Source organism: Miniopterus schreibersii (genome assembly GCF_964146895.1).
Source record: "Miniopterus schreibersii genome assembly, chromosome: 13".
NCBI lineage: Eukaryota > Metazoa > Chordata > Mammalia > Chiroptera > Miniopteridae > Miniopterus > Miniopterus schreibersii.
This window is the reverse complement of record NC_138113.1, coordinates 3,370,963-3,383,746: the sequence shown is the minus strand read 5'-3', so window position 1 is coordinate 3,383,746 and position 12,784 is coordinate 3,370,963. Positions and strand designations below refer to the sequence as shown.

Below are 12,784 nucleotides of genomic sequence, written 5' to 3'. Positions count from 1 at the left end.
GAAAGCAGCCATCGCCTCACCATCCTAACAGAACCACAGCTATTTTAGTATATTGCTCAGTATTTCGCCGCCCCCAAAGGCAGGCTTTAAATTGCTATAAGGATTGTGGGCTTAGGACCTCAGGGTTCGTTACTTTCCTCACCATCACCCCTAATAGCGTTTCCAGGCTGCTCATGATCTTCAGGAAGAGCCCTGATAATGGACAGCTGATGTCCATCAGAGCGAGGCACCTGCATCTACTTAGCAATGTCTCTATTGTTGGTTCTTTTATTGCCTCCAAAGAATCCTTTATAAATAATTCTGCAGTGCACATCTTTCTGTATAGAACATGACGTCCTCAGTCTAAATTCTCAAATGTGAGCTTACTGAGCCAATTTCTACAGGTCATCAGACTGTTTGTAGATGGTCTAAACGTGTCAACTTTTATGTTAAATACCTTGCTGACTGGTCAAGGTGGTAAAAGCAGCCAGCTGCACCAGTGAGTTCTGGCTCGAAATAGCTCGTCAGCAAGGTGTTAATGGCACAGATTGGTTTAATTGCAGCCTTAGCTCCACTGGACACCATCACTCGGGTTGTTGTCAATAATTTGAGAAAATTTTTACTTGTTTCATTGGTTAATTTGCATCTCTTTAATGATTAGTGAGATCAAATACTTTCAACATTGGTTTCCTACCGGGATTCCCTGGTTTATGTGTCCAAATTTTATAATTGGGTGAGTTGGAGGCAAGAACACCACACTTCTGCTTAGAAGATGTGTTCCCATCCAGCCCCACCCGGCACCAGCTGCGGAGCCCTGAGCTCTCCTATGAGTTTCCCAATCTGAAAAAATGGGGATCACACCGCCCACTCACTGGGCTGTGTCACAGTTTCACTGGATTTGCTGTTCTATCTCCCGTGTTTATACTCTTTTCCCCAAGCCCACATCCCCTTCGAGAACCCCCCCCCCCAAAGGCTCCCAGGGAGAGCTGTCCACAGATGCCACGCTTGTCTTCTCCAACCCACTCCAATGTGGGTTATCCACACTCCTTATACACCACCCATCAAGGTCACCGATCACTTCCATATGCCCCAAACCAACGGTCAATATTGAGTCTTCACTCAACTTTCGGCAGGTAAATCACTTTTGAATTATCTCCATGGATTTTGGCCTATTTTAAGCCCTTCCCAGCCTCTCAGGGTGGTGACCACTGCAGTCCCTGATAACACTTGCCAGCACATTCCCTGGATTTCATTCCCACCACCCACAGCTGGTCTTCACACGGCTGCCAGCGATGGTCAGGACGAGGGCTTGGGCACTTGCCCCCACCTCTAGCGATTACTCCAACAGAGGTTCCCGCAAGAGGGGAGGGACTCACCCAGCTGGACCAGATAGTAGACAGTGAGCAGGAGCTGCATCTCCTCCGAGATGGGCTGGATGGTGGAGGCTCCGTATTGTTCGTACGCTCTGGAGATGGACTGGGAGTTCTGGTAGCACGTGTACAGGAGCGGGCTCACGACCACGTCGTTCAGGTTCCCACAGAGGTAAGGGAAGTTCCCGTGGCCTGTGGGCAAACAGCATCCGCCCGTCAGCTGGCCTCGGGCACAGCCTGGGGCCCCACGAGTGTGGACGTCTGAACTCAAGGGAGTTAAAGCAGGCAGGCGAGTTGCCTCTGTAGTAACTCAAGTGCCCTTTCTCAAGGAAAGGTCCAGCTTCCAGCCCTTGCTCACCTGGGGTCCCTGCTCTCATGACCAACTGGGCAGTAGCGTTCATTTAATCCAATCCCTTATTTTACAGGCGAGAAGTGAAGGCCCAGAGAGCAGTGCCAAGGCTGAATGGCCACCCGAGCCGTTCCTCCAGCACCGACTCGAGCGGCTCATGTGGGTGACGCCTTCTCAGTCTTTGCCAGCCAAGCCTCCCCAGTGACCCCATGTGGGATTCTGCCTCCATCTTCCCAGGTCTCTCTGAATTTGGAAAATAAATCGCTGTGCAGACCAGAGACTCTGCACACTGACAGGCTCAACAAGGACTTTAGCAAATGTACCAGATTCGTTCTGATGACGACTCTCAGAGGCGGGAGAGCCCAGGCCAGGTTCAAATCTCTTCTGTGCCATTCATTAGTTACGTGACCCTAAGCAAGAAGCTTAACTTCTGTGAACCTCAGTCTCTACATTTGTAAAATGGGATAAAGATAGGACATCATTGTGGGGTTCCTGAGATGAGCAAATGTAGCAAATGTGCATGAGCGTCCCCTGAAAGGCTGGGCCTGACTGCGTGTGCATGGGTGTGCATGTGTGTGTGCACGTGTGTTGCCAGATGACAGCACATGGTACAGGTAGGTGCCATCATCAAATAAGTCCTCACATTTCAAGGTCTCCCACTTCGTTAGAAAAGGGATTTCTTTAGTTGAGCCCAAAACTGACCCCCACATAGCATACATACATTAGCCTACTCACACAAAATAAGATCAAATCTAGTTTTGTTTTGTTTCTTCATGATGACCGTGGCTGTCTTTATCCAACCAAAGTCAGAATTCATAGTCAAAAATACCAGCGGCATAGAGTGACGACAGAACCATCCCCAGCCCGGCCCGGGGCTCCTGGTCTCACAAATCAGCGAGGACTGAGCATCTATCTCTAGTCCTTGGTGCTCAGCACCAAGCCTGTCACCTGTCACCTGCCACCTGCCACCATGGCAGGAGCCTAGAGAGATCGAGTAAGTGAAGGAAGGAGAGAACAAATGAACACCCCGGAGTGAAATCACTTCACTCGGGCCTGTCGTGGAAAACAGTGACAAGCTCTATAGCTGTTACCATCTGATCGGGGGCCACACCTGTGGCTGGTCTGCTTGGTCTTTTCATTGCCCTGGAAGGAGTTTTGGCACCTTCTCAGGAGGACACCCTCGGGCCGATGCCCGGAGGCTGCCTCTAGCCTCGCCCCCTCCGCCCCGCACTGCGCCGCGGGACTTGCCTTTAAATATCACCGGCTTGGCCTTGCATATCTTCAGCAAGTTGTCGGGAACAGACACGGGTTCTCCGGAGGCCACCACGGGAAAGGTGACTGAAGCTGGTTCCACCAGGCCAACCTGCGGCATGCAGGCCACGCCCACACTCTCTGGAAACACGCCGAGGGTGTTAGGGAGACACACACACGAGGCATCCATCTCGCAGACCCAGCGTCAGGCGGCCAACGCATCTGCTACAGCGTGACCCTATCCCCCCACCACCACCCCCCCGCTGGCTGCCACCGGGGCACCCAAGTCTTGGAATCGCAGATTTCTGAGGTCAAAAGCATCTTCAAGGTCACTTGGCCCAACTTCCCCACCAAATGACCCATCTCCTCTTCAGTATCCCTGACAAGCTCCTTCTTAAATTCCTTTAGGATCAGGGAACTCATTACCACGCAGGGACCCTAGGCTTTGTGACACAACTATAATAGAGAAAGAGAGCCTTTAGTTGTACCCAAGTCAGCCTCCCTAGAGATTCCTCACCAACACACACACGCCACCAGCAGCCAGCACCGCCACCACTCGTAGCTGAGCCTTGGGTTTCTGACAAGACTCCTGTCACTTACCATACTTCGCTCTGTTCCCACCACCCTGGGGGTAGCCCCCGTCTGCAGCTGATGGAGACTCTGGAGACCACCCTTTGTGGCGCTTCTTGGGGGGGCCGGAGTTTGATAAGATACCTAGACAACATCCAGAGAGTGGATTAGGCTGTCTCTAGGGAGGCGCTTCAATAAAACATTCCCCTGACTTGCAGAATACTTATTTGTTATATATTTTAAAATCACAGTTTACAGTGGGTTTTAGCATCTATTGAAGTATCTGGGCACAAGAAAACATCTTGTCCGTCTTTGTAAATGTTTCATTCCATTGCAGGTGTGTAAACTTCAATTCGGAGCCTTAGCTCCTTCACCTTTAAAATGGGTTGATAAAACCTACTCTGGAAGGGGCTTTGATCAGGACTAACGAGAATATATGTAAAGCACAGAGTTTGGGTCCAATAAATGGTAGCCACCAAGACCCACAGCAGCAACAGCAGCATCTCACATGCCAATGTATTAACACCTGTTCCTCAATCCACCACTGAAGTTTCACCACTTGGGGGCGGTACCGATCCACCAGTGCCCTCTCCCACCCCAGCCCTGAAAGCTAATTTCAGACCAAAGAATCCCGGGGAACAGAAGCTGGTACCCACTGCTGTTCATGAGTCATCCTGCCCACACTAGATGACAGCATGCCCGTGACTCACGCTATGTTCGTGAGTTATTCAAAATATCAAGAACTGGTTACCATACTTTTATGACCAATTTTTTAATGCAAAATTTCCTCTACATTTAAAGCTACACGTTCAACCCTGACTGGCTTATGAGAAGGCTCCTGGCAGCACAGAGAAGAGCACTGGACTCGGAGTCAGAGAGCTGGGTCCCTGCTCTGCCTCAACTCTTCCTCAACCCACAGCCTCTGCTCTAGCAGGGGGTCTGCTTAACCCCTCACTCACCTCCTCCTCACGCGGATCCTCGCCTCCTCCATCCCTCTTCCTCACTTCCTCCCAAACCACCTCTAATTAATGCTTCCCCCGCTGTCAGCTGCAGCTCAGCTGTCACCTCCTCCAGGAAGCCCTCCCTGGACAGACCAGCTCAACGATGATGCTGATGTGGGTGGCAATAAGGTGCCCTTAGTGAGCTGCCAGATGTGCCCTGACTCCATGTAGCACCTCGTCTGATCCTCTCAACAGGCCTCAGCAGAATTCTTCCCGCCAGACGAGGGAACATTTAGCCAGAAGTTTTATCCAAGGTCCCCTGACTAACAAGAGGCAGAGCTGGATTTTGGATCCATATTTATCTGATGTTCCCATGATACCAGAACTCTACAGCCCTCCTGACAGGTGGCTCACAGTGAGACAAGCATGACAGGCTCTCACGGCTGCTTGGCAGAACCGGTCACCCAGCACCAGGGCCTGGGCACAGCCCCACGGACTTAGGAGGCACCTGCCGACCTGGCTAGACTCTCCTTCCCAGCAACACCAATTCCAGGAGGCTCCCGCGTGTCCCCCCCCCAAAGCCCTGACCCCAAGAAGGGCAGGACCCCCAAGACAGGCAACGTACCTAGTGCCGAAGGCCGTGGCACGGCCGACAGCTTGCTCTTCACCAGCTGCTGCTGCTTCGGGGAGTCTTTGCCGTTGAGAACAGCTGGGCCCGCTGCTGCGGTGAGTGAGGGGTGATCGGGGGCTGGCCCTGGGCAGAGAGAAAGAAATGGAGCAGGTCAGCTCCCCGCACGCTCGGTGCGCCCAGCGAGCCAGAAATTACTTTTCTTTCATTTTTTCAAACTAGCTTTTCATTGCCGAGCCCCATCGGGAGGACAGACTCCTGACACAGAGATTCTGCGCCTCTGAGAAAACGCATACAAACATACACACATGCACACGCATGGGCACACACATGCACAGGCCCCTGCAGTGAGCACTCCCCACTGGAAGGACCGAGGGACGGCAGCAGCCAGCGGGGCTCCAGGACCCCAGGACTGGCCCTGAGGCTTCCCAACTTCCTTCTACCTTCTCGTCGCCCTCAGAGTCAGGTGTGTATCAAACACGCTCAGGAGCTGTCAGGTGTGTGGGCACCGAGGTCGCGGGTGCTCACGGGCTGGGCACACTGAGCACATGACACAGCGTGCTCTGGTCTCACCTGTCTAGTCTCACCTGCCCCTCCCAGGAGCCCAGTTCCAACACTGACTCAGTGCCCATTACCCAGCAAGCTCAGTGCTGCAAACGGGGTGCAGAGGGATCCCACCCCCCACCAACGAGGGGATCACATGACATAGCTAAGAGGAACGCAGAACACCTTTCCAAGTTAAAAACAAAGTGTTCAGGGTTGAAAATTATTCCAAATTCAAGGTGAAATGAAAAGATGTGGCAGGAAAAGAGAACACAAGACACGCGGCCGTTTATCCGAAGGTTTGGCTGCGCAGCCAAGCAGCCAGGCGGCTCCCTCGGGGCTGCTCTGTCGCCTCACCTGCCGGCTGCGCCCCCACAGGGATGCTGGGGTTCGTTCCAGGAGTGGGCTCGCCGGAGAAGGCAGCCAGGGGCCCAGAGCTGTCCAGCGGCGGGAAGAGGGCACTGGAGCAAGGGCTGGGGTTGGCCTGCCGGCCTCTGAACTCTGCGGACAAGACACAGCCGTGAAAACCAGCTCACTGCTGCCCCACCCGTTAGAGGTGACCTTCCAGGCTGGGGTTTGACCTTCGGGAGAGCCAGGTACGCAGACAACTGTCATGGGGCCAACGCCACCCTGCTCTTCGTTTCAGTGCAGCCGGGGAGGAGGGGGTGCGACAACCCCCACGGCTCCATGCCGAGGGCAGGGGTCCATGTGAGGGACACGGACTGCCAGGAGAGGAGGAAGTGAGCATTTGTGGAAGAAAGACGAACAGATGATACAAATGCATCATCCGGTCGCTGCCCTCAGGTCCAAGGAAAGAGCAGAGCGTCGCTCAGAGGTAAAGGTAAAGCCGATTCGTCCCTCCAGCCCGTGAGCCGCCTCCGCCCCAGTGAGGGGCCGACCTGCCAGGTGCTCGGTCACAGTGAGTGATCGGAACCCTTAACTGGTCCCACGGCGGGAAGAACCTGCCGCCCCGGGACCTAGAAGATGACTGGCACTTAGCAGCAGCTCCAGAAATATTCAGTGAGTGATGTAAGAAAAGAGTGACAGGGGCAGTGGGGGCAGGAATGCCCAGAGCCAGCCCCTGCTGGAGCCCCGATTCTACTCAGGGGAGCTGGCCGGGAGATTCCAGTGACCCCAAGTGAACCAACGTGGACAAGTGAGGGGCAGCAGGCGGGTTCTCCTGGTCGTGTCACTGGGAACCCTTCTAGAACATGCCCCTCTCCTCACAGGCTAACTGGGGGTATCTCAGGAGCAACCAAGGCTGGGCCTCTGAAATCCACCCCCTGCTTCTCCCGTCCATAGCTGACTGTGGCCATGGGCCCCTCTCCCACAGGGGGACGAGGGGGGGAGTGGAGCACAATGACTTCTTCAAGGACCGGTGGAGTGGAGGGCATTATTCAAGTCAAGTTTCTCTAAATCAGGGTTTTGCAGCCTCGCACCATGGACACAGACCAGATAAATCTTGGGGGGGGGGGGGAGGGCCTGTCCTGTGAGCTGCAGTGTGTTTGGCAGCCTCTCTGGCTTCCACCCATCAGATGCCAGCAGCACCCTTCAGTCGTGACAATCAAAAATGTCTCCAGCCTGGCCGGTGTGTCTCGGCGGTTGAGTGTCATCCCACGCACTGGAAGGTTGCGGGTTCCACTTCCAGTCAGGGCACATGCCTGGGTTGTGGGCTCAAACCCGGGTAGGGCCCGTATAAGTACAGGAGGCAGCCGATCCATGTTTCTCTCTCTCTCTCCCCCCCCTTCCCTTCCTCTCTCTAAAAATCAATTTAAAAATCCTTAAAAAAATGTCTCCAGATAATGCCAAATGTTCACCTGGGGACAAAACCACCCCCACTGGAGAACCCTCTACACACTGGCCACGAGAAGGTACAGCATGGTGTGGCCGGCCTCTGCCAGCTTTTAAATGGCCCACACAACTAGACCGACGCTATAAACAACACACCGTAGTGCAGGCGGCATTTAAATCCCACAGACTGCCCTCTGGCCTGCAACCCTGCGGGCTGCAGAGCTGTCCCTCTGCAAAGTCCTGCTGATGGCACCTGGCTCGCCTGGGGGACACGCCCTTCACCCGCCCCGCCCTTCGGAGCTGAGCCGCTCACCTGAGCCTCTCCAGCAAATGAGGGGTCCTTTGGTGAGAGCCCCCTGCGCGTTGCGCACCAGGTAGTACTTCAGGTGTTTCTGCTTCTTGGGCTGGGTGGTCAACTTCAGGTTGATGTGGTTGGAGAATTCCGTGAAGTAGCAGAAGCCTTTCTTTCCACAGCCAACGCAATTCCCAGAGAACCCTGGAGGAGGGAACAAGGCGTGAGCCCCTCCACCTCCCACAAAGGCCTCTTCCAGCAACACACCGTTCATCCAAACTCTGACCGCCCATGTCCTCTACACCAACCCGAGGACTCCACAGTGAAGGTTCCCGGCGTCTCGGTCTGGCCCGGCGGTCAAGACAGCCTTGACTCCAACAAGAGGACCAAAGAGACTTGGTCACAGGCGGAGATGGGCCCAGACGAGCCTGGAAGACTGGACTTGCTGAGGGGCGTAGAGGAAACTTTACAGGACCAGCGCGGTCTCCTTCAGCCGTCAGCCCTGGCCAGGCACCCGCAGCACCCGGCATGGCCCCGGCTTCCTTCAGTGCCGGCCACTTACAGAATCTCAACACTTGCTCCCTGACACTAGGTGCATTAGGAGACGGGTTGGGAGTCCAATTCCCATCCCGGAGTCAAGGAATTGGATCCCATGAGTTGCTGAAAAGAAACAAAGAAAGCTCCACGCTTGCAGGCCAGGGCTGCGTCGAGGGAATGCCGGGGGCTCAGCAGCCGAAGGAGCGGAGACACTGTGCTGGAATGTGGCTGTCCCGGTGTCAGCATCCTGCTACCCGAGGCCGGGAAGGGCCTTTCTGGGAGGTGACAGAGGCTCCATGAGCTGGGAGGCTCTGGGAAGGCTGCCTACACGGTGGTGATGGCAAAACCACCTCCCATGGACCATTAAAATCCAGAGAACAGGCTTGAGAAGACTTCAGGGACCGTAAAGTCTATTCAGACGCCCACTGCTCCAGAGACTTCCCTGTCCCAAAGGGCGGCCTCACCATTCTCCAGACCCTGCACCTCCTTATTGCTCAGAGGGCCCCCTAACGCCTCCCTTGGTGTGGCCACATGGAGGCGTGAGTTGCGTCTGTGCACATACGTGTAGGCGCACGCACTAGTGCTGGGCACGGGGCAGATCGTCAGTAAAAATCGGGAAGGAAGGAAGGAGGCAGGAGGCGGGAAACCAGGTAACTGTAAGAGTGAACCCTGGGAGGTCTCTGCACACACTTTGAAGTGATAAACATTTTTATTAATCCCTTTGTCTCCAACGTGGGAACCTTGAGAAACGCAGCTCAGCTGCCATCTAAGGATAAGTCCCCGAGAAACCTTCCGAGGGATTCTGAGCCCAAGTGTTGAAAAGATGGATGGATGGGCAAGAAACAGAACCACAAACCCGAGGATGCTAAGAGCAGTTTGCCGAGGCCAGCACTGCCCTCCCTGTCCAGGGACAGAGTAGAGGCCTCTGTTCCATGAGAAATGTGGGCTGTGGGGCCATTTCAGAAGCAGGGATGGGAACCACAGACCACAAGAGCCCCGCTTTGTGGATCCGAAATGAAGGGAGAAACCTCGGCCTTCCTGGGACAGTCAGTATTTAGGAAGCCGGCCAGCAAACTGCTCCCCTGCTTGGCGAACACTCTCTGATCGGGAGAATCCGCTGCTCTGCTGAGAGATGACCCTGGGCCAGGGAGGGCCAGCCAAGAGAACCACAGGACGGTTCACCAACCGGGCCTGGGAGACCGAGAATGGTTTAAACCACCCCAGCTGAACATGTGCAATAACTCTAATCTTTCAAGAAATTGTCTGAAAGGCAGTAAAAGTTTTCATGAGGAAGACTGTAATAAGCCGTTCTCTTTGGAAAGCTCCCTGAGGACTTGGAAGTCTATAATAATCTCTTTAGAAGATAGGCTTAGAAAGCGTGCCATGAAGCCCAAATCCTCAAATTCCTGCCAGGCACAAATATCCAGACCTGAGAAAACCAGTCCCTCAATGTCCTGTCCCACAGAAAACAGCCCATAAAAATGAATCGCTCTTGACCACCCACAGCAGCACTCGGCGATTTCCCCACGGGGCCAGGGTTGCTGTGTAGCAGCTGCAGGTGGCGTCTGTTTAACAAGCATATCCTGCACGCATGCCTGCGTGTGCGGCCACCAAGCCAGGCTCTCCCTTCTGCTGGAGAGAAAGCTCCTGTCCTGTTCCCCCCTCCCTGCAGGGGAGCATGAATCAGAGTGACCGGGTTCAAATCCTGCCTCACTACTCATGCGGCTTTGGGCTGGTTAATTAACATCTCTGAGCTTTGCTTTTCTCATCTGTAAACAATATAACAGCAAACATTGATTACACACTGACCAGGCACTGAGGCAAGCACGACACATCATAAATGTTCTCTTAAACCTCCAGCAGCCCTCGAAAACAACTCAGAGGTTCCCCAGTTTCCAGATGAGGGAATCAGGCACAGACAGAAAGTAACTCGCCCATGGGGGCGGGGTGGGAAGTAAGGGAACTGGGATTGAACCATTCGGCTATGTCATGTCCTCACAAAAATCCACCTTGAAGGAGCATGAGGAGGGTAAAGTGCCCTCTATGTGTTCAGCACACAGTGGGTACACAGCAAACGTAATTTCTTCTCCCTCTCTCGGACAGGCACAGCTATATTAGAGAGCAGAGCTCAAGGCGGGTCAGGAGACTCAAGTCTCACCCTACCTAGGCCATCACAGTGCTGATATGGGGTAAGTGGTTCGCTCTCTCCGGGTTCCAGTTTCCCAACCATAAAAGGGAAGGTAAGAACTAAGTGAACCCTATGCCCCCTTCCAGAACCAAAGTTATATAATTCGTCTTTGAAGCATCCACAGTGGCTTCCTTGGGGCGCCAAGGGTGGTCTCTGAGCACACAGCTAATGGCAGGCTGCAGGAGGTCCACCTGGGACAGGCCCCAGGGGGTGGATGGTAAGAGGCTCAGAGGTCCCAACGATCACAACACCGTAATTATCTGGAATCCTGCAACGGGCTAGTAACTAGCCTCAGGTCCCCTGCCTCAGTTTCTCTTTTAATAAAAATCAGTTATTCATGTGACCTCCGAGAGATCTTTCTAAAATGCACATTAAAACATGGCAATCCCTTTATCTGAATACTTCCGATGTTTCTCCTATAAACTGTGAGAGGGAAACGAGGAAGGAAGGGCATATAAATAAATAGAGAAAATAAATTAGGCTTAAGAGACACAACAACCACATGCTTTGTAAGAATCTCATCTTGAGCTTCATTTAAAAAACCAACTGTAGACGAATTTATAAAACAAACCTTTAACACCCTGGAGGTTTGGTAATATGAAGGAATCAATGTCAAATTTTTTAGGTATGATGATGTTACTGGATTTCCCGCAAAAGGCCCTGATCTTTTAGAGATACAGACTGAATCATTTAGAGATGAAAAGACAAGATGTCTGGGGTTTGCCTCAGAATAACTTGGAAGGTCGGGAGGGAGGAAGAGTTATAAGTGAAGCAGGGCTGGCCGTGTGTTAGTAGCTGCTAAAGATGAAAGGCAGACGCGTTAGACGGCTGCCTTGCTGTCCAACCCCATAATTAGAAAACAGCTCCCTGGGCACGGCGGCCTTTTCCCAGCTGCAGCCACAGGAGTCCCCACTGTCCCTCCAGCACGCCATGCTCCTTCGCACATGACGTCCCTCTACCCGACACGCCCTTTGCCCTCTAGGACATGAGTCCCAGGGTCAGGTCATCTGGGTTCAAATTCAAGGCCTGCCATTTACTAGCTGGGTGACCCTAAGCAAGTTGGTTAACCTCTCTGTGCCTTTGTTTCTTCACATATAAAGGCTAGATAGCAACGAGCCCATCTCACCGGGTTCTTCTAACCAAGAATGGTTCCTGGCACAGGATGGGTCCCAGTAAAGTAGCTGCTCTTCATGTCCGTCCCCAACTGGCAAAATTTCACTCATCTTTCAGGGCCCAACTCAAACACCCCCCCCCGAGGCGGCTTGCCCATCCCTGGGAGCTGTGCCCCCTTCACGATCCCCACCACACCGTGGACCTGGGCTGCAGAGGTCTGTGTAGGGTTTGCTCCTCCGGCCGCTCGAGCGCTCCGAGCCTGCCTGCCTGCGCTCTCCCACCAGACACCCAGCTCCCGAGGAAGGACGGGGTCTGACTTGGCTTCGGGGCCCAGGCTGAACTTCAGGTCCGCCTTCAGTTTGGGGGTACACATTCCAAAAATGCTTAATTATTTGCCTGCTGAGTAAACAAAAATCTTGCTTACTCCCATCTAAAAAAAAAAAAAAAAAAGAACATTCTACTTATATGTTTTCTTCCGATGTATTACTGTAAAAAAATCTGAAACACACACCTGGATTGTAATCTTTCCACTTTCTCAGGCAAAATCCCTCCACTGATTCAGTCACTAGAACAAGACTCTCTTCATTATCAGTTATGGGCGGGGAGCTGGCCAGTGCTTCCCCCAAGATTATCCACAGTTCCAGTTTATAGGTCACTAAAACTCACTGGGCCCCGTCCCCCGAGGGCTGCGGGGCCACCCTGTCCCGGGCAGACATCCGGGCTGATTGCAGGAAACCTAAACAGTGTTAAGTGTGCAAGCTGAGAGCATAACGTTATTTTAAAAGAAGAAAGCCTCGGCTATTACCAGCCGGCCCTTGTTACCCACCTCGATGGCTTTTTGGAGAGCAATTAACAAAGACGCCACTTCCTCCGTGCTCGCCGCCTGAGGAGCGGAGGCTGTTCCGGGCCGGGGCTGAATGAACTGAAGGATTCTTGTCTCCACATTTGAAGGCACAGGACCTCCTCGATTTACTATCCTCGCAATTCCTTTACAGTCACAGGGTGGCGGGATGCCGGCGAGCCCAGGCCACCGCCCCATCAAACGCTGACCGAGCCACCAGGCCGGCTTCCCAACACGGCTCAGCCAAGTGGCCTCATAAGCAAATAAAATCTGAGGCGCAATCAGTGACTCTGGGAGCTTCTTTGCCATAGTGAATTTCCTGGGATTTTTCTTATTTTCAAGAACTAGTTACAATAAGCCCATGAACCTGCCCAAAAAGTTGGCTTAAACG

The 12,784-nt window shown here is 53.3% G+C and overlaps 1 protein-coding gene across 8 annotated transcripts in view; it reads right to left on the bottom strand.

Annotated features, from left to right (window-relative positions):
* Positions 1-12,784, bottom strand: part of GREB1 (growth regulating estrogen receptor binding 1) — an 88,561-nt gene that overhangs the window by 33,439 nt on the left and 42,338 nt on the right. For all 8 annotated transcript variants that reach the window (XM_081156889.1, XM_081156890.1, XM_081156891.1 and 5 more), the window contains exons 5-10: positions 7,736-7,918; positions 5,989-6,132; positions 5,086-5,214; positions 3,550-3,663; positions 2,947-3,090; positions 1,356-1,541 (exon numbers count right to left, since the gene is read on the bottom strand). In XM_081156889.1, coding sequence (XP_081013015.1) covers positions 1,356-1,541; positions 2,947-3,090; positions 3,550-3,663; positions 5,086-5,214; positions 5,989-6,132; positions 7,736-7,918 — 900 coding nt within the window. The remainder of the gene's footprint in view (positions 1-1,355; positions 1,542-2,946; positions 3,091-3,549; positions 3,664-5,085; positions 5,215-5,988; positions 6,133-7,735; positions 7,919-12,784) is intronic.